Raw genomic sequence first — 26,275 nt, forward strand, 5'->3', positions numbered from 1 at the left:
AAATAAAATATAATGATTTACTATTTTAAAAAAAGGAAGAATGACAGAAAACTTCCTCTACTTAGTGAAAGAAACAGACTTACAAGTCCCAGAAACACACAGAGTCCCAAACAAGAGGAACCCAAAGAGGCCCACACCAAGACACATCATAATTAAAATGCTAAGTGCCAAAGACAAAGAGAATCTTAAAAGCAGCAAGAGAAAAGCAGTTAGTTACCTACAAGGGAGCACCCATATGACTGTCAGCTGATTTCTTCACAGAAACTAGTCAGGACAGAAGGGAGTGGCAAGAAATATTCAAAGTGATGAATTTTTTCTATCATTTCAAATTGAAGGTCAGATAAAGAACTTCATAGACAAGAAAAAGCTAAAGGAGGTCATCACCACCAAACCAGTATTACATGAAATGTTGAAGGGTATTCTTTTCTTTTCTTTTCCTTTTTATTGTTTAAAGGATTACATGTCTCTTTTTCCCCCAGAAGGGTATTCTTTAAGAAGAGGAATAAGAATAAGAAAAAGAAAAAGATAAAAAAAATATGAACAATAAAAAGGCAATAAATACATGTCTATTAACAATTGAATCTAAAAATCAAAATAACTGAATAAGAAACCTAATAAACAGAACTGGTGAATAAAATAGAATCAGATGCATAGAAATGGAACAGATTGACGATTCTCGGAGGGAAGGAGGATGGGGGAGATGGGGAGAGATTAAACAAAGATCTTATATGCATATATGCATTACCTATGGACACAGACAATGGAGTGGTGAAAGCCTGGGGTGGGGCAGGAACCGGGTGGAGGGGGGCAAAGAGGGGAAAAAGAGGAACATCTGTAATACTCTCAACAATAAAGATTTTTTAAAAATTTAGTAAGTTGTATTTTCATTTTTATGCAGTTCAAAATATTTCAAAATTTCTTGTGAGATTTCTTTTTTGACCTATGTGTTACTTAGGAGTGTGTTCCTTAATCTCCAAGTATTTTTGCATTTTCCAGCTATCTTTCTGTTATCTGTTCCTACTTTAATTCCATTGTGGTCTAAGAGTTATGATTTCTATTATTTTTTATTGTGCTTTTATAGATTTTAGAGAGAGAGGAAGGGAGAGGGAGCGAGAGATTGATGAGAGAAAAACATTTATAGGCTACCTCCCGCATTCCCTGCACTGGGGGTCATGTGCCCTGACCAGGAATCGAACTGGCAACCTCTTGGTGCATGGGATGACACTTAAGCAACTGAGCCACACTGGTCAGGGCATTTGGCCTGTAGTTCTCTTTCTTTGTAGTGTCTATGTGGTTTTGGGATTAGGGTAATACTGGCTTCATAGAAAGAGTTTGGCAGTGTCCCTTCCTCTTGAATTTTTTGGAATAGTCTGAGGAGTATAGGTGTCAGTTCTTCTGTGAATGTTTGGTAAAACTCCCTGTGAAGCCATCCAGACCAGGCCTTTGTTTGCTGGAAGTTTTTATTATTATTTTTTTTTTATTTATTTTTTATTACTGCTTCAATTTCATCTCTAGTTATCAGCCTATTGAGGATTTCTGATTCTTCTTGATTGAGTTCTACTAGTAGAAGATGGTATTTTTCTAGGAATATGTCCATTTCATCTGGATGTGATTTGCTCATTTTTGTTGAGAATTTGTCCAGTTTGTTGGAATAGAGGTGTCATAGTATTTTTTTATGATCCTTTGTATTTCTGTGGGGTCGGTTGTTACTTCACCTCTTTTGTTTCTAAAAGTTTTTTGGCTTAAACTTTTATAGATCTCGTATTCATGTCAAAGTATTTTTTCCCCAAAGTATTATTTTGATTTTAGAGAGAGAGAGAGGAAGGGAGAGGGATAGAACCATCATTGATCAGCTGCCTCTGGCATGCTCCCTACTGGGGATTGAGCCCGCAACCCGGGCATGTGCATTGAACCAATGACCTTTTGGTTCATGGGTCTACACTCAACCACTGAGCCACACTAGCAGGACTGTCAAAGTATTTTTATGTTAGTGATTTTTGTTAAAGGGGTCCACTCCCCCATTGATTTACATAGCACACAACAGGCATTCACATTATTTGTTAAATTCACATATTCATCTATAACCTCCTTCTGAGCAGGGCATGTGTGTGACAGTCATTTGTTTTCTCCATGACTATCTCCTTTAATCAGTGACCAATACAATGTTATACATAATAATACCCTGTAATAAATAAGTGTCCAAAGAAGACAAGAGCAAAAGCCACAGCAGTTTCTTCTTGTGCCTGTGAAGCCTGGGCTGGGTCTGGTGGTGTGTTCCCACAAAAGAAAAGAGACTGGTCCTGAGTTTGTATGCAGCACACAGCGAGGGAGCCATGGAACATAGGGGAGGGATGGCCCTATACCAGTAGTCAGCCTTCTGATCCTATCTTCCTGGGATTTCACATTCTGCCCAGAAACTTATTTCTGGCCTTGGTTTGCAGGCTCTGAATTTTAAAGACAGCTGAGGCCATTTCTCTTCTCCTTGCAAACCCTTTAACCTTAAACTTTATCTCATAGTAGCATGGAGTCCCTTTTCAAAATAAACACCACCTGCTTTGGGAGTACACAAAATCAATATTAGTAGATTGCCAGTGTTTAGACACAAACATTTTTACTTTTATCTACCCAAATACAAAAAAATCAACTATAGTCATGCGACACAGCCAGTCACTTTTGCTGAGAAAAACCTAGTCTCCATGGGTATAGACATAGTTGAGCAAGGAGGGATGCTGGAGGACAGCAAGAAGACACGGTTGGACCACAAACTGATCTCCTGCAACAGTCACAGCCTTGCATTCAGGCAAGACTTCCAAACCATTATGTGTTCTTTTTAGCTCATCTTTTTTTTTTTCTTTTTCTTTTTCTTTTTCCTGCAAGAAGGAATAACACGAGAAACCTAAGAAATGGCAGCTGTGGGAGACTGTCATGCCTAAGCGTGAGCCTTAGTGTTGCTGGCTCTCTGTGCCCACATCCCACCTCCTTTCCCCAGCCTCCTGGATATGCCCCATCTAGGAATGAAGGGCCTAGACCAGGTCCATCAGAAAGAGTTGAGCCATGCAGATCATGCTGTTCAATGAGGTCAAAGCCTTTGGTTTGAAAAAGGAACAGCCTGTATGACTGAAGTATTTTCAAAGTGGTAAAAGGGTTCAAATGAGTCATGTGACTTATAGCAACTCCTTTTCAAATAGAGTTTGTCTCTAGTCTGTTGAAACACTGTGCAGGTTCTGCTGGAGCACTGCTGGTGCGGTTGCAGAAATTTTGCCTTAGGCCAGAACAGCAGCTGTCAATGTGTGTTCTGCAGCCCTAGTCATTTGCTCAATGGTTAGAACATTGTCCCACAGACGAAGGGTCCAGGTTTGATTCCCAGCCAAGGGCATGTACCTGGGTTGCAAGCTCAATCTCGGCTTGGATTAGGGCTTGTGCAGGAGGCAATCAATTGATCTGTCTCTCTCACATTGATGTTTCTCTCTCCCCCCTCCTTCCTTTCCACTCTCTCTAAAAAATCAATGGGGGAAAAAATATCCTCAGGTGAGGATTAACAACAACAAAAAAAGTGTGTTCTGCAGACTTCCAGGGCCACGAGTTCCCATTTTCCAACTGCATACCTGGGGGAGGCTGAACTCTCTCCATTTGCTTCAACCAAGACAACATGTCACAAAAGATCGAAAATGGAGGCATAATTAAGAAAGCAGACATTCTAGAGATTTGCCAAATATAGAACAATGCCACTCATCTCACCATTATAACTTTTGTTTTGTTCTGGAAAATATTATTTTGCATAATACATGTTATTTATGTGACCATGCAATGGTTTTATTATTTTTTCAATTAATAAACATTTAAAACATCCTAGTTTTAATTTCTTTTTAAAAAAATATAAATCTTTATTGTTGAAAATATTATATATTTCCTCTTTTAAATCCCATTGACCCCTTCTAGCCCACCTCTACACTCCACCCTGGGCCTTCACCACCCTATTGTCTGTGTCCATGGGTTATGCATATATATATATATATATATATATATATATATATATATACACACACACACACACACACACACATATATACATACACAAGTTTTTTGGTTGACCACTTCCCACTGACTCACCCTCCCCAGCCTTCCCTCTGAGGTTCTGCAGTTTGTTCTATGCTTTGATGTCTCTGGATCTATTTTGTTCACCAGTTTGTTTTGTTCATTAGATTGCACATATCAGTGAGGTCATGTGATACATGTCTTTCTCTGACTGATTTATTTCACTTAGCATGATACTCTCCAGTCCCTCCGTGCTGTCTCAAAGGGTAAGAGATTCTTCTTTTTTACTGTTACAGAGTATTCCATGGTATAAATGTACCACAGCTTTTTTATCCACTCATCTACTGATGGGCAAATGGGCTATTTCCAGATCTTAGCTATTGTAAATTGTGCTGCTATGGACAGAGGAGTGCATACAGTCTTCCTGATTGGTATTTTGGGCCTTAGGATATATTCCTAGAAGTGGGATCACTGGGTCAAATGGCAATTCCATATTTAATATTTTGAGGAAACTCCATACTGTTTTCCATAATGGCTGCACCAGTCTGCATTCCCACCAACAGTGTACTAGGGTTCCCTTTTCTCCACAATCCTTGCCAGCACTTGTCATTTGTTGATTTGTTGATAGTAGCCATTCTGACTGGTGTGAAGTGCTACCTCATTGTTGTCTTAATTTGCATCTCTCCGAAGAACAGTCACTTTGAGCATTTTTTTCATGTCTCTTGCCCATCTATATGTTCACTTTGGAGAAGTGTCTATTTATGTCCTTTAATCGTTTTTTAATTGGATTGTTTGTCTTCCTTTTGTTAAGTTGTATGAGTTCCTTATATATTTTGGCTATTAACCCTTTTTTTAAAAAAAATATATTTTATTGATTTTTTACAGAGAGGAAGGGAGAGAGATAGAGAGTTAGAAACATCGATGAGAGAGAAACATCGATCAGCTGCCTCCTGCACACCTCCTACTGGGGATGTGCCCGCAACCCAGGTACATGCCCTTGACCGGAATCGAACCTGGGACCTTTCAGTCCGCAGGCCGATGCTCTATCCACTGAGCCAAACCGGTTTCGGCGGCTATTAACCCTTTATCAGATGTATCATTGCCAAATACGTTCTCCCATACAGTGGGCTCCCTTTTTGTTTTGTTGATGGTATTTTTGCTGTGCAGACGCTTTTTGTTTTGATGTTCTTCCACTTGTTTATTTTTCTCCTTAGTTTCCTTTGCCCTAGAAGATGTATCCATAAACATATTGCTGTGAGAGATGTCTGAGATTTTGCTGCCTATGGTTTCTTCTAGGATCTTTATTGTTTCCTGACTTACATTTAAGTCTTTTGTACATTTTGAGTTTATTCGTGTATGGTGTAAGTTGGTGGTCTAGTTTCATTTTTTTTTACATGTATCTGTCCAATTTTCCCAACACTATTTATTAAAAAGGCTATCTTGACTCCATTGTATGTTCTTGCCTCCTTTGTCAAATATTAATTGAGTGTAATGGCTTGGGTTCATTTATTAAATCTAGTTGTTTTTTGATGGAGTCTTTACGGTTTTCTATGTACAATATCATAGCATCTGCGAATAATGACAGTTTTACTTCTTCTTTTCCAGTTGGATACCTTTTACTTCTGCTTGTCTGATCGCTATGGCTAGCACTTCCACTATTATGTTGAACAGGAGTGGTGAAAGTGGGCATTCTGTCTTGTTCCTGTTTTTAGGGAAAATGGTTGTGGTTTTTGCTCATTGAGTGTGATGTTGGCTATAGGTTTGTCATATATGGTCTTTATTATGTTGAGCTCCCTCTATTCCACTTTACTGAGAATTTTTATCATAACTGGGTGTTGTATTTTGTTGAATGTTGTTTTTGCATCTATGGATACGATCATGTGATCTTTATCTTTCAATTTATTATATGATGTATCATATTTATTAATTTGCTAATATTGTACCAGCCTGCATCCCTGGAATGAATCCCACTTGGTCATGGTGTATGATCTTTTTAATATATTGCTGGATCCAATTTGCTAATATTTTGTTGAGGATTTTAGCATCTATGTTTATTAGGGATATTGGCCTGTAATTCACTTTCTTTGTAGTGTCTTTATCTGGTTTTGGAATTAGGATAATGCAGGCCTCATAAAAAGAGCTTGGAAGTGCTCCTTCCTCTTGGATTTTTTGGAATAGAGGAGTATAGGTGTTTAGTTCTTCTTTTAATGTTTGGAAACATTCCCCTGTGAAGCCATCCGGACCTGGGCTTTTGTTTGCTGTTTTTTTAATTACTGCTTCTATTTCCTCAATTGTTATTGGCCTATTCAGGTTTTCTGATTCTTCCTGATTCAGTTTTGGGAGATTGTATTTTTCTAGGAATTTGTCCATTTCATTCACATTGTCCAGCCTGTTGGCATATAGTTGTTCATAGTATTTTTTTTATAATCCTTTGTATTTCTGTGGTGTCAATTGTTACTTCACTCTTTTGTTTCTGATTTTATTTGTGTCCTCTCTCTTTGTTTCTTGATGAGTCTGGGTAACAGTTCATCAAACTTCTTTTAAAAATATATTTTATTGATTTTTTTTTTACAGAGAGGAAGGGAGATAGAGAGCTAGAAATATCAATGAGAGAATTATCAATCAGCTGCCTCTTGTACACCCCCAACTGGGGATGTACAAGGGCATATATGCCCTTGACCAGAACCGAACCTGGAACCCTTCAGTCTGCAGGCCAACGCTCTATCCACTGAGCCAAACCGGTTAGGGCTCATCAATCTTTTTTATCTTTTCAAAGAACCAGCTCTTGGTTTCACTGATTTTTTTTTTTGATTTTTATTTATTTATTTATTTTTTTTAGGAAGGCAGGGCATTTATTTCTTCCTCCTCCCCCACGGGAAGCCTGACCCCAGGGACCTCCTGTCCAGCACCATTGGACGGCCAGTTTCTGCCAACATCTGCCAGCAGGTCTTCCCGATAACTCTTGGGCAGCATGTAGTAGACACGGGTCTTGTCCACGGTCCTGGCCGCCAGCAGCCCTTTCCGCACAGATGTATAGGTGCCCGCCCAAGGGCTGTGCTGCACTGTGATGGTGGCCCTGGGGGAAGCTGCCAATAACCTGGCCACCACCCCGGCTGTGCTCTGGCCCAGCGGCCCAGACTGGAGCTGGAAGGACACACGCTGCCAGAGGCCCTTGCTCAGCTCCAGCATATCCGTAAGCAGCTGCTCCTTGTAGCCATTGCCCAGTACCTCCTCAGGCCAGCCCAGGGCCACTGTCACGTGGGGGAAAACCTCAGCCACAGCGGTGAGCAGCTCCTTGCTGAGCACGTAGCCAGGCACAGCAAAGCTCCCATGGGAGACTGTGCCCCACCCACACAGGCAGAGAGGGGCAACTGAGGTTGGAGAGGTGGACCAGCACGGCCAGGGCTGGCCGAAGGGCCATGGGCTCTGCTATGAGCAAATGGACTCCCCAGCGTCCAGGGTGTGTGGTGAGCTGCAGCAGGCACAACTCCAGCGCCAGGGCAGAGTCACCCGAGGCGTACACGATGGGCACGGCAACTCCAGCGCCAGGCTCCTGGAGGCGACGTTCAGCAGGATCATGCCTTCTTTTCCTGAGAGTTGAACTGTTGCTGCTGTTGCATTGCCCTGGATGCCAGGAAGCTGCCACTCCACGCTCAGAGCGTCGCACCCGGGGAGCTGGAGAAGGGGGATCAGGCTGTCTCCTGTATAGTAACTTTGCTTCCGTGTGGCGTTCATTGCAAGCTGCTTGAACTGCGACAGGACAGGCTCGAAGAGGTCATAGTAGATTTGGTGGTTGGCAGAGTTGTCCTGGATGTAGAGGAGATCATCCACCGACACGGGTTCCGAGACACCCTGCCACAGTGTCAGGCTGTATCTGTCCGACTGGCCCAGCAGCCAGCTGAAATGGGGCCAGGCAGCCCGCACCATGACAGCCTGCACGGGGAAGGTGACCCTCTGCGGCAGCGCTCCCACCAGCTCCTGCATCTTCTCTATCATGGCTCGGGTGTATGTGCTGTTCGGCAACAGGGGCACGTAGAGGGTGGTCCAGCCTGGAGGCAGGGTGGCCTCAGGATACTTCTCCTGAACCAAGGCCAGGAACTGTGTGGCATTGACTTCGATGGAGATGGGCACGTTGGGGCCCTTCAGAATGTCGGCATTGATCCATACAGGCCTCCGGACTTTCCCAGCATCTGTCAGTCTCCGCAGGAGGTCCAGGGAGGGGCCCACAGCCTTGACACTCTTAAAGTCTAGCTTGATACCCTTCTGGGAAGAGGCCAGCACAGTATCCAGCCACTGCTCCAGGGTGTTGTCACTATAGATGAGTGGGGGGTGCACCATGATGGGGACCCCTGTCTCGTTGGCTGTGTTGGGCCCTTCTAGGTTGATATCCGCCTCCAGGACCATGATGTCACTTTCCAGGGCAGTCCTCATGTCCTTCTGGCTGTTGGCAGCATGGTGCCAGGTGACCAACAGGCTATCCCGCTGGCTGATCTGGCCCAGGCTCAGCAAGTAGTCCAGCACGTCTGCATCTGGGCGACAAACTACATCCTGCTTACAGCTGTGTGGGAGGGAGCAGGCCACTTCGGGGGCCTGGGAGGAGCCGGGAGCCTGGGAAGGCAGGAGGAGCCTGGGAAGGCAAGGTGGTAGGCAGTCCATGGAGGGAGAGGACAGATGCCTCAAGGTGAAGGGCCTGAGAAGAAAGGCCTGAGGCAGAAGGATGAGGGAGGCTGCTCCCAGGGGGAAAGGGTGAATTTGGCTCAATGCACCGTTTGAGATGCCCACATCACTGCTAGGAAGGAATGCCTATTGGGGGCACGGGGGGGGGGGGGGGGGGGAGGGGGGGGGCGGGCGCGGGGACGTGGTCCGGGCTGAAGACCAAGGTTTGGTGTGGTTTTCAGGCAACGGAAGCCTGGTGAAGGAGGGAGGGAAAGAAGGCCAAAGGGACGTTCTTCAGGGGAGCGGCCTTGGGTGGTTGGGAATGGGAGAGGCAAATAGAGCTGAATCTCGGTGGGGATGTGGGATGGAAGAGAAGGCCATCACAGCTGTGGCTGAGGACCAGGAGGGTGGGTGACGAGGACAGATTAGATCTGCCTTGGTGGGGACAAGGGCTTCATTGAAGAAACTCCACAGGGTGGGGCAAGAGTTTTCCAATTGGTGGGTCAACTGCCTACCCACCAGGCAAACTGTGCCTGGGTAGCAAAGGTCTGCCTGAGTAAGATGACCTCTGCAGCGTGAGGGAATGACTCAGCACAGGAAACCAGGGTGTCTGCCTTCTGAGCTCTAACCCAGCGCCCCCAACCCTAGCTTCTACTCATACAGCTTCAATCCACTCTGCCCTCCCTCTGCAGGAGCCCAAGTGACTGCACATGAAAATTTGTTTGTTGACCCTTTAAGAGGGTGCCTGCATTTCCAGCCATCTCTCTCTGGCATACAGAAACCTTATTGTTTTTTTATAGCCAGATGTTATGTAGCCACCTTTATCAGTCTGGTGCTCTCTGCTAGGGGGCCAAGCATGGGGTTTAGACCCCAGAGTCCTCAGTGGCAACCCCCCACAACAGAGATATCTCTCTAGAACTTCAGCTGCTGTCTGTGGGACTCCAGAAAAATTTCAGTAATGACTTTATTTTTTCAGTTAACATAACCAGCCCATGATACAGCATATTGTCATAAAGTACAAACCCACAGAAGATAATACCTTCACTAAGTTACAAAACTTTTCCAAATCAATACAGTACTAAAGATGTACTAAAGATGCAGTTATATATTACTTGAGTGATCATTTTAACTCCAAAAATGTACAAAATTAAAACACTTTGGTTTTTAATGGTGATTTGTAACAGAGCAAGTTATTTTATACAAATTTATATCTTTTAAAACTATACAAGTTCTCCTTTGAAAGTGACTTCCCTCTTGAAGTTTCCCACAGCAGAGCAATTGTGTCTATTTGGAGGTGGCTCTGCTTTGTCCTACGGTTGGTCCAATAGAGTTCCAATGCATGAAAAGCTTTAAAAGTCAACCTGAAGGAGACCTAATATGCTAACACCAATTTCCATGTACTTTTCAAAAATTGTTAAATTCTCACATAACTATGGAATCTTCAAAACCAGAATCATTTCAAACAATACTAATAATTTCAGATGCTCCCATTTATTTAGAAACACTGTACCCCTTTGTTTTGATCAAGTCACATATCCTTTTTTCATCCTATTAAAAAACATTCTACCTAAAATATAGTTGTATTTTTTAAATAACAATAAATATAATGTTAGCTAGTAGAGATCTGGGGGCTGAGTGTTGTATACCAACTTTCATCATTTCTGTACAAATGCTGCTGCTGCTATTGGCATCTTCATGCTTCCTCTTGCTGAAGCCATCAATTCTTCAACCTCAGCATTTAATTTACTAAGTATGTATTACCCATTCCATTGCTTCTCAGCCTTCACTAACATTTGAAGATATTGTGCTCATCATCAGCCCTTCCAGGTAATTACTGAGGCTGACTCCTTTCACAGTGATGATGGCCTCTTGAGTCAAAACAGTTCTTTCTAGGTCCTGAGGATGTGGTTTATATATAAGTCTCTCACCTACTGAAACCGTATTTGTAAATGAAATACTAGTGGATTTAAGTTCCATTGTTTTCTCTACAGGATCAACTACAGAATGTTCTTGCACATATGTTTTGCTTCTTGCCCCACCAATCAGAGATTTCACAATGGAAGGCAGTCCCCACTCTGTGCTGAGCAGTCTATGGCTGTGCAACTTTCCAGAAGGCTCTACATGTTTATCCAATACATCAACTCCAAACACACTTGGGTTCATAGGGTTTGGATATTTCTGCATTGCAGCTGTTGTAACAGTTTCCCATGGGTGGTCAAGGACGTGCTCTGAAGTCCAAATCTTCATGGTGCCAGTGGCCTGTGTGTGTCCTGGCAATGCAAAGAGGCAAAGAGCCCTCAATTATTTTTAAGAGTGTAAAGGGCTCTTGAATTCAAAAACTGTGAGACCCACTGGACTAGAGCAAGTTGTTATCCCAAGAGTTCAAAACCCCACAGGTCAGGGACCCACTCCATGCAAGTGGCTCTGCACCTTTGATGCCCTGGAATGTGCCATGTGACCATGTAGTGTTAGTCACTCCATCAGTTTCTATTTCAAAGGCCCAACATCTGCAGCTTTGCTCATGTTGTTGCCCATGTGAAACATATTATGCGCCCCTCCAGGTCTTTCCTCAAACTGTCTCTCATGCCCTTGTAGACCAAAATTAATTCTAGACTGTAATAAAGAATAAAAAACATTTATTTGAGCAAAAAGAGTTACGACAGTGCTGCAACCCAGGAAACCCAGATTCAGGTAGCAACTCATCTGCTCCAGAAAGAACAAAGAAAGTGGAGCTTATACAGACAAAAGCTAGCACAGAACTATTTATTCCAACACATTTATAGCAATATATACATATTTTAAAAATGACCTGTCCAATGACATGAGATAATTAAAAACATTATGGTCTAACTATGCCATATTGACTTTTCATGAATCTTTAGAAATCCAATTTTCCAAGAGTCTTTTTCCATTTTTAAATTTTTTTTCTTTATTGATTAAAGTATTACATATGTGTCCTTATCCCCCCATTGCCCCCCCCCCCCAACAACCCCCCACTCATGCCCTCACCCCCCTGGTGTCTGTGCCCATTGGTTAGGCTTATATGCATGCATACAAGCCCTTTGGTTGATCTCTCCCCCTCCCACCCACCCTCCCCTACCTTCCCTCTGAGGTTTGACTCTCTGATCAATGCTTCTCTGTCTCTGGATCTGTTCTTGTTCATCAGTTTATGTTGTTCATTACATTACACAAATGAGTGATTTCATGTGATATTTATCTTTCTCTGACTGGCTTATTTCACTTACCATAATGCTCTCCAGTTCCATCCATGCTGTTGCAAATGGTAAGAATTCCTTCTTTTTTACCACAGCATAGCATTCCATTGTGTAGATGTACCACAGTTTGTTTATTTATTTATTTATTTGTTTGTTTGTTTATTTATTTATTTTTATCTTTAAATTTTTTATTAGTTAAGGAATTACAAATGTGTCCTCATCCCCCCCATCAACCCCCATCCTCCCCCCCCCCCACACTCATTTTCTCATCCCCCTGTTGCCCATGTCCAATGGTTTGGCTTATATGCATGCATACAAGTCCTTTGGTTGATCTCTTCCCCTTACCCCCACCCTCCCCTACTTTCTCTCTGGGGATTAATAGTCTGTTTGCTGTTTTTCTGTCTTTGGATCTGTCCCTGTTCATCAGTCTATGTTGTTCTCTATATTCCACAAATAAGTGAGATCATGTGGTATTTATCTTTCTATGACTGGCTTATTTCACTTAGCATAATGCTCTCCAGTTCAATCCATGCCGATTCTAAAGGCAAGAGTTCCTTCTTTTTTACCGCAGCATAGTATTCCATTGTGTAGATGTACCACAGTTTTTTAATCCACTCATCTGCTGATGGACAATTAGGCTGTTTCCAGATCTTAGCTATGGTGAATTGTGCTGCTATGAACATAGGGGTGCATATGTCCTTTCTGATTGGTGTTTCTGGCTTCTTGGGATACATTCCTAGAAGTGGGATCATTGGGTCAAATGGGAGTTCCATTTTTAGTTTTCTGAGGATGCTCCATACTGTTCTTCACAGTGGCTGCACCAGTCTGCATTCCCACCAGCAGTGCACGAGAGTTCCTTTTTCTCCACATCCTCTCCAACACTTGTTGTTTATTGATTTGTTGATGATAGCCATTCTGACAGGTGTGAGATGATACCACATTGTCGTTTTGATTTGCATCTCTTGTATAATTAGTGACTTTGAGCATGTTTTCATATGTCTTTCGGCCTTCTGTATGTTCTCTTTTGAAAAGTGTCTATCTAGGTCCGTTGCCCATTTTTTGATTGGATTGTTTATCTTCCTATTGTTAAGTTGTATGAGTTCCCTGTAAGTGTTGGAGATTAAACCCTTATCGGTGCTAACATTGGCAAATATGTTCCCCCATGCAGTGGGTCTTCTTGTTGTTTTGTTGATGGTTTCCTTTGCTGTGCAAAAGCTTTTTATTTTGATGTAGTCCCATTTGTTTATTTTCTCTTTAGTTTCCATTGCCCTAGGATCATTTTCAGAGAAGATATTCCTTTGGCATATGTTTGCGATTTCGCTGCCTGTGGATTCCTCTAGTATTTTTATGGTTTCCCATCTTATGTTTTAGTCTTTTATCCATTTTGAGTTTATTTTTGTGAATGGTGTGAGTTGGCAGTCTAGTTTCATCGTTTTGCATGTATCTTGTACCACAGTTTTTTAATCCACTCATCTGCTGATGGGCACTTAGGCTGTTTCCAAATCTTAGCTATGGTGAATTGTGCTGCTATGAACATAGGGGTGCATATATCCTTTCTGATTGGTGTTTCTGGTTTCTTGGAATGTAGTCCTAGACGTGGGATCACTGGTCAAATGGGAGTTCCATTTTTAGTTTTCTGAGGATGCGCCATACTGTTCTCCACAGTGGCTGTACCAGTCTGCATTCCCACCAGCAGTGCAAGAGGATTCCTTTTTCTCCGCATCCTTGCCAGCACTTGCCATTTGTTGATTTGTTGATGATTGCCATTCTGACAGGTGTGAGATAGTACCGCATTCTCATTTTGATTTGCATCTCTTGGATGAGTAGTGACTTTGAGCATATTTTCATATGTCTCTTGGCCTTCCTTATATCCTCTTTTGAAAAGCATCTATTTAGGTCCGTTGCCCATTTTTTGATTGGATTGTTTATCTTCCTTTTGTTAAGTTGTATGAGTTCCCTGTAAGTGTTGGAGATTAAACCCTTATCGGTGCTAACATTGGCAAATATGTTCTCCCATGCAGTGGGCTTTCTTCTTGTTTTGTTGATGGTTTCTTTGGCTGTACAGAAGCCTTTTATTTTGATGTAGTCCCATTTGTTTATTTTTTCTTTAGTTTCCATTGCCCTAGGAGCTGTATCGGTGAAGATATTGCTTTGGCATATGTCTGAGATTTTGCTGCCTGTGGATTCCTCTAATATTTTTATGGTTTACCATCTTATGTTTAAGTCCTTTATCCATTTTGAGTTTTTTTCTCTTTTTTACTGTTCATCAGATTATTTATTCACTTAATTCTTAGATTCACGTGTTGATAGATGCATATTTGTTGTTCATAATTTGTATCTTTACCTTCTTCTTCCTCTTCTTAAAAGATACCTTTCAGCATTTCGTATAATACTGGTTTGGTGGTGATGAACTCCTTTAGCTTTTCCTTATCTGTGAAGCTCTTTATCTGACCTTCAATTCTGAATGATAGCTTTGCTGGATAAAGTAATCTTGGTTGTAGGTTCTTGGCATTCATCACTTTGAATATTTCTTGCCACTCCCTTCTGGCCTGCAAAGTTTCTGTTGAGAAATCAGCTGACAGTCGTATGGGTATTCCCTTGTAGGTCACTGAGTTTCTTTCTTCTTGCTGCTTTTAAGATTCTCTCTTTGTCTTTTGCTCTTGGCATTTTAATTATGATGTGTCTTGGTGTGGTCCTCTTTGGATTCCTTTTGTTTGGGGTTCTCTGCGCTTCCTGGACCTGTAAGTCTATTTCTTTCACCAGGTAGGGGAAGTTTTCTGTCATTATTTCTTCAAATAGGTTTTCAATATCTTGCTCTCTCTCCTCTTCTGGCACCCCTATAATTCTGATGTTGGTACGCTTGAAGCTGTCCCAGAGGCTCCTTACACTATCTTCATATTTTCGGATTGTTTTCTCATTTTGCTTTTCTGGTTGGGTGTTTTTAGCTTCTTCGCATTTCAAATCTTTAACTTGATTCTTGCGCTCCTCTGGTCTGCTGTTGGGAGTTTGTATAATATTCTTTATTTCAGTCAGTGTATGCTTAATTTGTAGTTGGTCCTTTATCACAACATCGAGGGTCTGATTAGATTTCTTGAGGATCTCACTATATTTATTGGCGGTCTCACCAGTCTTTTCGAGGGCCTTACTAAATTTATCGGCAGCTTCTAGACAGTTCTTGAGAGACCTTAAAAGTGTTGTTTTGAGCTCTATATCCAGCATTTTGCCTTCCTCCATTTCTGTCCTGTTTCTTTGTCTCCGCATTTTTAAAAAAATATATTTTATTGATTTTTTACAGAGAGGAAGGGAGAGACATAGAGAGTTAGAAACATCGATGAGAGAGAAACATCGATCAGCTGCCTCCTGCACATCTCCTACTGGGGATGTGCCCGCAACCAAGGTACATGCCCTTGACCGGAATCGAACCTGGGACCTTTCAGTCCGCAGGCCAACGCTCTATCCACTGAGCCAAACCGGTTTCGGCTGTCTCCGCATTTTTTATGCTTTCTTGGTGCACCCCCTAGTGGTCTTTGTGCGCCACCTTCTTGTAGTTAAGCCTTGATTGTTGTAGGTAACACTGGGGGGCATTTGACCTTCAGGCCAACTCGAGTTTTTTAAATTTTTAAAAAATATATATTTTATTGATTTTTTTATAGAGAGGGAGGGAGAGGGATAGAGTGTTAGAAACATCGATGAGAGAGAAACATCAATCAGCTGCCTCCTGCACACTCCCCATTGGGGATGTGCCCACAACCAAGGTACATGCCCTTGATCAGAATCAAACCTGGGACCCTTCAGTCCACAGGCCGATCCTCTATCCACTGAGCCAAACCGGTTAGGGCTGAGTTTATTTTTGTGTATGGTGTAAGTTGGTGGTCTAGTTTCTTTTTTCTCTCTCTCATGTATCTGTCCAATTTTCCCAACACCATTTATTGAAGAGACTGTCTTGACTCTATTATATGTTCTTGCCCCCTTTGTCAAATATTAAATGAAAGTTGGCCTGGAGGTCAAATCCCCACCAGTATTACCTACAACAATCTAGGCTTAACTACAACAAGCCTGCGCATAAAGACCACTAGGGGTTGCACCAAGAAAGCATAAAAAATGCGGAGACAAAGAAACAGGACGCAGATGTCAGAAATGGAAGATATAGAGCTCAAAACCACACTTTTAAGGTCTTTCAATAATTTTCTAAAAACTGCCAATAAATGTAGTGAGATTCTCAAGAAATCTAATGAGACCCTCGATGTTGTGATAAAGGACCAACTAGAAATTAAGCATATACTGACTGAAATAAAGAATATTATACAGACACCCAACAGCAGACCAGAGGAGTGCAAGAATCAAGTCAAAGAATTGAAATGTGAAGAAGAAAAAAACACCCAACCGGAAAAGCAAAATGAAAAAAGAATCCAAAAATACGAAGATAGTGTAAGGAGCCTCTGGGACAGCTTCAAGCGTACCAACATCAGAATTATAGGGGTGCCAGAAGAGGAGAGAGAGCAAGATATTGAAAACCTATTTGAAGAAATAATGACAGAAAACTTCCCCCACCTGGTGAAAGAAATAGACTTACAGGTCCAGGAAGCGCAGAGAACCCCAAACAAAAAAAATCCAAAGAGGACCACACCAAGACACATCATAATTAAAATGCCAAGAGCAAAAGACAAAGAGAGAATCTTAAAAGCAACTAGAGAAAGAAACTCAGTGACCTACAAGGGAATACCCATACGACTGTCAGCTGATTTCTCAACAGAAACTTTGCAGGCCAGAAGGGAGTGGCAAGAAATATTCAAAGTGATGAATGCCAAGAACCTACAATCAAGATTACTTTATCCAGGAAAGCTATCATTCAGAATTGTAGGTCAGATAAAGAGCTTCACAGATAAGGAAAAGCTAAAGGAGTTCATCACCACCAAACCAGTATTAGATGAAATGCTGAAAGGTATCCTTTAAGAAGAGGAAGAGGAAGAAAAAGGTAAAGATACAAATTATGAACAACAAATATGCATCTATCAACAAGTGAATCTAAGAATCAAGTGAATAAATAATCTGATGAACAGAATGAACTGGTGATTATAATAGAATCAGGGACATAGAAAGGGAATGGACTGACTATTCTTGGGGGGGAATGGGGTGTGGGAGACGCGGGAAGAGACTGGACAAAAATCGTGCACCTATGGATGAGGACAGTGGGTGGGGAGTGAGGGCAGAGGGTGGGGCGGGAACTGGGAGGAGGGGAGTTTTTTTTGGGGGGGGGAAGAGGAACAAATGTAATAATCTGAACAATAAAGATTTAATTTAAATAAAAATTAAAAAAATATTAAATGAGCATAATGGTTTGGGTTGATTTCTGGGTTCTCTATTCTGTTCCATTGGTCTATATCAGTGATTCCCAAAGTGGCCGCTACCGCCCCCTGGTCGGCGCTGTAGCGATCCCGGGTGGCGGTGATGGCCACAGGTGCATTTGTTTTAACTTTTTTTGTATTACCTTTCTATTCTGAGTTCAATAAATAGTTTCATATTTTCAAACTTCAATGTTTCTAATTTACACCTTTCTTTACTATATTTTATGAAAAAGGTAGAAACATTAATACATATATCTTTCTGTTTAATTGCTATTAAAATTAAAAAAAATTAATTTCCAGGGGGCGCTGAGTAATATTTTTTTCTGGAAAGGGGGCGGTAGGCCAAATAAGTTTGGGAACCACTGGTCTATATGTCTGTTCTTGTGCCAGTACCAGGCAGTTTTGAGAACAGTGCCTTTGTAATACAACTTGATATCCGGTATTGAGATCCCTCCTACTTTGTTCTTCTTTCTCAAGATTGCTGCAGCTATTTGGGGTCTTTTCTTTTTTATTCCAGATGAAGTTTTGGAGAGTTCATTCTAGGTCTGTGAAATATGCCATTGGTATTTTAATGGGGAGTGCAATAAACCTATAGATTGCTTTGGGTAGTGTGGACATTTTAATGATGTTGATTCTACCAATCCATGAATACGTTATGTTCTTCCAGCTGTTTATGTCTTCCTCTATCTCTTTTTCAGTGTCCTGTAGTTTTCTGAGTACAGGTCTTTTACCTCCTTAGTTATGTTTATTTCTAGGTATCTCATTTTTTTGGTGCAATGGTAAATGGGATTGTTTTTTAAATCTCTCTTTCTGGAAGTTCACTATTGGTGTATAAAAATGCCATAGATTTCTTGGCATTAATTTTGTATCCTGCTACATTGCCAAATTCATTTATTAAGTCTAATAATTTTTTTTATGAAGTCTTTAGGGTTTTTTATGTACAGTATCATGTCATCTGTAATAATGACAGTTTTACGCCTTATTTTCCAATTTGGATACCTTTTATTTCTTCTTCTTATCTAATTGCTATGGCTAGCACTTCCAGTACTATGTTGAACAGGAGTGGTGAAAGTGGGCATCTCTGTCTCGTACCTGTTTTAAGGTGAAATGGTTTTAGTTTTTGCCCATTCAGTATGATGTTGGCTGTAGGTCTGTCATATAAGGATTTTATTATGTTGAGGTATGATCCCTTTATTCCCATTTTTCTGAGCGTTTTTATCAAGAAAGGGTGTTGGATTTTGTCAAATGCTTTTTCTGCATCAGTTGATATGACTATGTGATTTTTATCTCTCAATTCTTTTATGTGATGTATCATGTTCATTGATTTGCGGGTATTGTACCATCCCTTGATAAATCCTACTTGGCCATGGTGTATGATCTTTCTGATGCAATGCTGGATCCAGTTCGCTAGAATTTTGTTGAGCATTTTGGCATCTATGTTCATGAGGGTTATTGGCCTGTAATTCTCTTTCATTGTGTTGTCTTTTTCTGGTTTGGGTATTAGGGTAATGCTGGCTTCATAGAATGAGCTTAGAAGTGTTCCTTCCATTCGAATTTTTTTGGAATAGTCTGAGGAGGATGGATTTTAGTTCTTCCTTGAATGTTTGGTAAAACTCCCCTGTGAAGCCATCTGGCCCCGGGCTTTTGTTTGCTGGAAGCTTTTTGATGACTGCTTCAATTTCCTCCATAGTTATCAGCCTATTGAGATTTTTAGATTCTTCCTGATTGAGTTTTGGAAGGTTGTATTTTTCTAGGAATATGTGCATTTCCTCTAGGTTGTCCCGTTTGTTAGAATAGAGTTGTTCATAGTATTTCCAAGAGTTTTTAATGACAAAGTAAGTGATCCCTATATAATGTTAAGTTAAAAGTAGCAGATACAAGCTGTGTGTATAGTATGATCTCAAATATGGAATGTCGAGAGAAAAAGAGAAATTCATTTATTTAGTTTTCAAGAAAAATGATTTTAAGAGTAATAATGTTACATGCAATAAACATCAATATTTCAAGAAAAACAGTCTCTATGTGGTCTCCAGTTATGGTCCTCAGGTATCAGGGTTCTCTCCTGCGAGTTTTCCGTTGATGATTCAGGAAGTTTTTCTGTATTTTAGTTGCCATACCAGTCTATTCCTAGGAGCATGTCCGTGCAGCATCCACCTACCCTGCCCTCAAATTTTTAAATGTCTAAAAAGAAGTATGAGAAAGCATTAAAAAATGGTTGCCTCTTCTGGGTTGTGTGATTGTGGGTGAATTTTTTCTTCCATTATAGTTTCTGTTTATTTCTAAATTTTCTTCTATCAAAGTGTGATCTTTTATATAAGTAGAAGAATAAAATGGAGGTTGGACTCTAGAATCTCCAAGGTCACTTTTAGGCCTAAAATTCTATATGATTCAAAGTATATTCTTGTCACTAGGGTTTTTTTGACCCTCCACTGATAATAACAGAATATGTTACTAAGTGCATGGTTTTACCTTTCATGAAGTTTGTTAGCACTGCCAGAAGACTAAATGTTGAGACAGTGATGCCAGTAGATGATAACATCTATTACTCGAAAATGTGACAAGTAGTATGACCATTCATATAGCACTTAATCATCCAAGAGACATTTTAATTTTAATAATTACAAATCTCCTAATAGTCTTTTTAAGACAAGGAGATAAGCCCAGTCTATTCAGAATGGTAATCAAACAGGTATAAACTTGTGCATTTGAGTGTGTGTCCATATGCCTGTCATTCCCAAATTCTTGCCCTTTGTTCCCACCCTGGAGAAGGTATATAGAAATTAAGATGGGGTGTTTTACCTCTAGGCCTCTAGCCTGCTCAAGGGAAGGAGTAGGAGGTCTACCCCCTGCCCTGCAGCTGGCCTGGGAATCTCTTTGGGGCACAAGACTACACTGGGACAGATCCAGTTCCCTAGCAGTCGGATGAAGAACAGGATGCCCTTCTCTGAGTCACTGTGGGAGTAACTGCTGAGGTACTGTGCTGCTCTCAGAGTAGCTCTTGCCAAAGTCAAAGGTGGGCATTCAGCCCTCTAATGAGCATCAGGCCCAAAGCCCCTCAATTCTTGACTATTGCCCCTCCCAGTAGTCTCACCCTTTGCATCCACTACCAAAGCAGAGGGGGTCTCTTCTGAGATGAGTGTCTTCAATTAGGTCGCAGGCATTGGGTGACCCAACCCAGTGATTCCTGACTTGCTACGTTTGTCTTTCCATCTGCCCCACATCTTTTTTTTTTTTTAAATATATATTTTATTGATTTTTTACAGAGAGGAAGGGAGAGGGATAGAGAGCTAGAAACATCGATGAGAGAGAAACATCGATCAGCTGCCTCCTGCACACCCCTCACTGGGGACGTGCCCGCAACCAAGGTACATGCCCTTGACTGTAATCGAACCTGGGACCTTTCAGTCCACAGGCCGACGCTCTATCCACTGAGCCAAACCGGTCAGGGCGTGCCCCACATCTTTGATTCCCTTTCTGCAAAGCCCCTTTCTTTTCTTTTTCTTCTCCTTTTATTTTTGTTTTTGTTTTGTTAATCCTTACCCGAGGATATTTTTCCATTAATTTTTAGAGCGAGCGGGAGGGAGGATGGGAAGCAGACAGAGAGATAGAGAAACATTGATATGAGAGAGACACATTGATCGGTTGCCTCCTGAGTGCACCCCAAGCAGGCTGGGGATTAAACCTGCAACCCAGGTACCTGCCTTTGACAGGGAATTGAACCAGTGACCCTTTGGTGTGCTGGTGGACACTCAAAGCACTGAACCACACCAGCTAGAACCTTAAGACCGTGTTTTAAAGCTCTTGTTACATATTTCCAAATCAATTTTCTGGAAGAGCTGTGCCAATTTATAGTCCCACGAGAGTGTGAATTTCATTACTTCTTGTGAATGTTATCCTTATTTTATTCTTTAACATTTCATTTCTGTACTTTAAATTTACAACATTATTGTTCATGTAAGGTTTCCTTTCATTCCAGATCCTACTGAGGCCCAGATCCATGGATCACAGATGTTAAGAACTCACATTCTGCCCTGGCTGGTTTGGCTCAGTGGACAGAGCATTGGCCTGCGGGACTGAAGGGTCCCGGGTTTGATTCTGGTCAAGGGCACATGCATGGGTTGCGGGCTTGATCCCTGGTGGGGTGTGTGTGCAGGAGGCAGCCGATCAGTGGTTCTCTTCATTATTGATGTTTCTATCTCTCTCTTCCTCTCTGAAAATCAATAAAAATATGTTAAAAAAAGAAAAAGAACTCATGTTCTGTTTAGGGAGCCTCTGAGACCCCTCTGGGCTTACTGAGAAATGCCAGGGGGCAGCCCATCTCATCACCAGTCAGCTTCTCCAAACCTTCTTACTTCCTTGGTTAACATAAACATTTTTGTTCACCAGTTGGACTTTGGCTTGGTTAGAGTTGTTGCTGATCAGGAATGAAGTGCCCCCAAGTTGAGGAAGAAAAGCAGTTGATATTTTTCCCAGGTCATTATATTACACCAGTGGCCCGGTGCACGAAATTTGTATGGGGGGGGGTGCGGGGAGGGGGAATCCCTTGCCCAGCCTGCACCCTCTCCAATCAGGGACCCCTTGGACATCTGTCTTGAAATCTTGGAGTGCTGGCTCCTAACCGCTCACCTGCCAGCCTGCCTGATCGCCCCTAACTGCCTCTGCCTGCCTGCCTGCCTGATTGCCCCTAACCCCTCTCCCTGCCTGCCTGATCACCCCTGCCTCTGCCTGCCTGCCTGATCGACCCTAACTATCCTCCCCTGCCGGCCTGATCTCACCCCCAACTGCTTTCCCCTGCTGGCCTGATCTCACCCACAACTGCCCTCCCCTTCCAGCCTGATATCGCCCCCAACTGCTCTCCCCTGCAGGCCTCATCTCGCCCCCAACTGCCCTCCCCTGCTGGCTTGATCTTACCACCAACTGTCCTCCCCTACCGGCCTGATCGCCCCTAACTGCCTCTGCCTCGGCCCCCACCACCATGGGTTTGTCTGGAAGGAAGTCGGACGTCTGGAAGATGGCCAGTTGACCTGGTCTAATTAGCATATTACCCTTTTATTAGTATAGATACTCAATTACTTTTGGTGAAGAATAAAGTAGCAATAATTTTGGAGCACATGGCATTGTTAAACAAAAAACCTGCACACCGAAAACTTTTCTCAAAGAAAGGATTTATGCTAGCCAGAAAAGGACCAAGTTCTGAGGTATATAATCTAAACCACCAGCAGAAAGGTGAGATGGGGAAGAGGAACATGTTTCGCCCTCCTGGGCATTTTTATACATTAAGTTTGGGAAGATGTCAGTTGTTTTGAAAGAATTTCCACTGACTACAGATAAGGGTGGGTGGGAAAGGTTTCTGCCCTTGACTGGGAATTGAACCTGAGACGCTTCAGTTGCGAAGGCCAATGCTCTAACCACTGAGCAAAAACTGCATGGGCAATATTTACTACTTTTGATTGGTTACGGCATGTGTGGGATATGGTAGTCACTGAATAAGTTGATTCAAAGCTTCAACATACATTCAGGAATGTGAGCAGTCTTACTGCTAATTGATGCATAGCTATTAACTGGTTAATTACTCTTGTCTCTCTCTACTCTCCAGCCTTGGACTGTAATTTAATTTAGCACATCTCAATTCTTCTCATCAACATCATAGTTGTTAAAGGAGTACCTTAAAAGTACTAGGGGATGTATCTGTGAAACGTTCTTGATTTCAGGAACATTTCAACCAGGCAACTATCCTTTCCTAGACCACAAACATTTCTTTCATGCCTCGTGAGAAATTATTGTAATTTTCACAACTTTTTTTTCTTCTATTTTAGGATATGAAGCACATTGGACTGCAATACTACTTGTTTCCCGCCCCCCACGAGAGTGTTTTTGTTAAACAGTAAATCAAGAAATAAGAGCCAGGCATTTGGAGGGGAGGTTAGTAGATAAATTTTTTTAAAATATATTTTATTGGTTTTTTACAGAGAGGAAGGGAGAGGGAGAGGGATAGTTAGGAACATCGATGAGAGAGAAACATCAATCAGCTGCCTCCTGCACACTCCCTACTGGGGATGTGCCCGCAACCAAGGTACATGCCCTTGACCAGAATCGAACCTGGGACCCCTCAGTCCGCAGGCCAATGCTCTATCCACTGAGCCAAACCGGTTAGGGCAGTAGATAAATTTTAGTGTTTCCAACATTAATATTCCACAACTTCAATGTTTGCCCTAACATTCATGGTTCCCAGTTATGTGAGATGTTTGTAACACCCTTTATAAAGCTTCTAAATTCAAAATACTGTTAATTTGTAAGGACACTCACTCTCACATTTGGTAAAATACTTTTCCTTCTTCCTTGTGGCTAGATGCAAATTTTTTATGTAATTGCACAAACAAATGCTTTGGAACAGACAGCCCAATCTGAAGCATTATAAGCCTCAAATCTTCAATGTCACAAACTATTCATTTGTCTACATTTCTGCCATAATTATTCTTTGTCACAGCTAGAAACATTTAGCCAAATATTGTCATTATCTTTTAAAACATGTTTTTATTGATTTTAGAGAGAGGGAGAGGTAGAGAGAGAGAAACATCAATGAGAGAAACATCCATTGGCTGCCTCCTGCACACTCCCTACTAAGGATCGAGCCTGAAACCCAGGCAATGTGCCCTGACCAGGAATTGAACCAGGGACCTCTTGGCCAGGCTACTGTGTCATTACCTTAACCACTTCATTTCACACAATTCTTAAAATATAAAAGGCCACTAACTGCATTTTGGCTCACTTTGTCCTTCTGTAGTGAAATGAAAGTTACTTTGTTTCTCAAGCAATAAAAATTTACTTATTTTTAAATCCTCACTTAAGGATATTTTTCCATTGATTTTTAGAGAGAGTGGAAGGGAGAGGGAGAGACAGAGAGAGAAATGTCAATCGGTTGCCTCCCGCATGCACCCCGACCAGGGCCAGGAGCCTGCAACTGAGGTACGAGCCCTTGACTGAAATCGAACCTGGGACCCTTCAGTCCGCAGGGTGACACTCTATCCACTGAGCCAAACCCGCCAGGGTTCATGCTTTAAAAATTAAATCACTTTGTCAACTAAATTTAAGTTGTGGAAATGCCAAATGAAAAACCCTGTTTTTCAATGGAGCTAATAATGCAATTCTCCTGCAGTGACATAAAAAAACACACCCTCACCCAGCCAGTGTGGCTCAGTGGTTGAGTATTGACCTATGAATCAGGAAGTCATGGCTCTATTCTCGGTCAGGGCACATGCCTGGTTTTGGCCTCAGTCCATAGTGGGGGGCCTGCAGCAGGGTCCTTCAATGATTCTCCCTTCCTCTGAAAAAACAAACAAACCTCAAAAGTGTGACTTACTTATAACCAGGAAGAAGAAGTAGAGGAAGATTCCAACAGTGGAAACTTAAAAACCCTGAAATGAATTTAACTTTCTGTTGTCAAGAGAACTCAAAAAGAATCTGGAGGCTTTGGCTAGAAATAAATGATAAGGATTTTTTTCAAGGATCTTAGGAGTTCCAAAATGTGGAACACAGGTGGGCAAAACCCCAGAAGTATTCCAAAAAAGGAAGAAAACTTTTCTTACAGAAAAAAGTGCACTCTTGAGAATTACCAGTCCTGCATTCTTAGCCCTAGGATTGGTCCAGGGCAGTTATCAGTCAGTCGGTCAGGTGTCCTGGACAATGGACACCAGGTCTGGTTGGGTCCCATAGTCTGGATATGTGAGTCCTGCAGGGAGGTAATCAGAGGGCTGTCTGGAGGTCGGGTGTACGTCCAGATGTACAGTAAGGCATTGACCCAAGACTGAAAAGTTCAAAAAGTTTGAGTTCCCAGGCTAGTTAGAACAAGAATGGAATCTTTCCTCATGCTTCAACCTTCCTAAAGTTAATAATTTTTAGCAGCTTGGTTAAAGTGACCCCAGTTTCTATATTCCCTATCTTCATTCTTTCCTCACTGTGTAGCCCTAGGAAGCGGAGCAGCAGCAAAGCAGTAACCAAAGTTATAGGAACAGGAATATGGGCTGTAAACGAAATACACCCTCAAACTAATTTGTGTGAATGCTGAGTCCGCTTTCTCAGGACCACGTGCCTGAACGTTGTAAAGCAGAGTGACCGAGGGTGAGAGGTGTTACTGGCGACTCAATGGCCTTCCCACAGGGACCCAGAATTAACAAGATGAAACCCGTGAACGCGACCTAGCTGGCGGCCCGGAGGCGAGAGAAGCAGGTAGGTAGCCCGGGTCCCCGCTTCCCCTCTCATGGGGACCGAGAGCCTTGGCTAAGGAGAAGGAACGGCTTTTTTGCTGGGTGTCAGCGGCCCGCGGTGTGAATGCATCCGGACGCCGCCTTCCGCAGGGCCCGCCTCAGCGCGCGCTGTGGTCGCGGGATGAAGGCCAGGCTGCCGGGCGCACGTTCTAGGGCCCGGGGGACGCACCTTGAGATCCCGTTCACAGAAGGTTCCCCCGCGCAGCGCGCGGCGTGGACAAGGGACGGAAGAGACGGCGGAGGTCCGCGCGGCGCCGGGGACTCAGGGTCAGTGACAAGTTGCCGCGGGACCAGCAGCGGGCGCACTGGTCCCTGTTCCCGTCCCATTCCAGACCCATTCCCCGCCCCGCCCCAGCCGCCCGTCTCCACCCCTATCGGTCCTCAGCGCGGCGCCCGACGCCCGACCGTCCTCGCTCCGCCTCCCTGCCTCCATCATCGCCTGGAGCCGCCTGGGGAGCGCGAGGGGCGGGCCGTCCGTCGATTGGCCGGCCGCGGCGCCGCTCCCAGAATGCACCGGATGGCGCGTCATTGAAGAGAGACCATGATGGCGGCGGCACTTGGGCCCCCAGAAGTGATCGCCCAGCTGGAGAACGCGGCCAAAGTTCTCATGGTGAGCGCGCCGCCCCGCCCCAGCCTCCGCGCTAACCCTCCACCCCTCGGCCCCGCCGCGCCCGCCCGACCGCCTGGGAGCCCGCGAGGGAGGCGGCGTGGCGGCGTAGCACAGGAGTCTCGCGCGGCTGTCCTGCTGCTGGACCCGCAT

At 42.9% G+C, this 26,275-nt stretch overlaps 3 protein-coding genes across 11 annotated transcripts in view; 1 reads left to right on the top strand and 2 right to left on the bottom strand.

Annotated features, from left to right (window-relative positions):
* LOC118650539 (protein FAM151A-like) overlaps positions 1-10,388 on the bottom strand; it is a 37,212-nt gene extending 26,824 nt beyond the window's left edge. Inside the window, 5 exon segments of the mRNA XM_036298945.1 lie at positions 2,767-2,870; positions 6,922-7,378; positions 7,380-7,566; positions 7,569-8,625; positions 10,359-10,388. Coding sequence (XP_036154838.1) covers positions 2,767-2,870; positions 6,922-7,378; positions 7,380-7,566; positions 7,569-8,625; positions 10,359-10,388 — 1,835 coding nt within the window.
* A 79-nt stretch (positions 10,389-10,467) lies between these two features.
* On the bottom strand, positions 10,468-10,938 carry LOC118651106 (PRELI domain containing protein 3B-like). The gene has a single exon (XM_036299945.1). The coding sequence runs from the start codon at positions 10,936-10,938 to the stop codon at positions 10,468-10,470; it is 471 nt and encodes a 156-aa protein (XP_036155838.1).
* Positions 10,939-25,999: 15,061 nt separating this feature from the next.
* Positions 26,000-26,275, top strand: part of XPO4 (exportin 4) — a 151,216-nt gene continuing 150,940 nt past the window's right edge. For 6 of the 9 annotated variants that reach the window (XR_004965664.1, XR_004965665.1, XR_004965666.1 and 3 more), the window contains exon 1: positions 26,000-26,125. Coding sequence is in view for 3 of the 9 variants with exons in the window: in XM_036296562.1 (XP_036152455.1) it covers positions 26,057-26,125 (69 nt within the window). In the remaining 6 variants the exon portion in view is untranslated. The remainder of the gene's footprint in view (positions 26,126-26,275) is intronic. The other 3 variants (XM_036296566.1, XM_036296569.1, XM_036296564.1) reach the window with 2 other exon arrangements.

Source organism: Myotis myotis, unplaced genomic scaffold, assembly GCF_014108235.1.
Source record: "Myotis myotis isolate mMyoMyo1 unplaced genomic scaffold, mMyoMyo1.p scaffold_m19_p_3, whole genome shotgun sequence".
Taxonomy (NCBI): Eukaryota; Metazoa; Chordata; class Mammalia; order Chiroptera; family Vespertilionidae; genus Myotis; species Myotis myotis.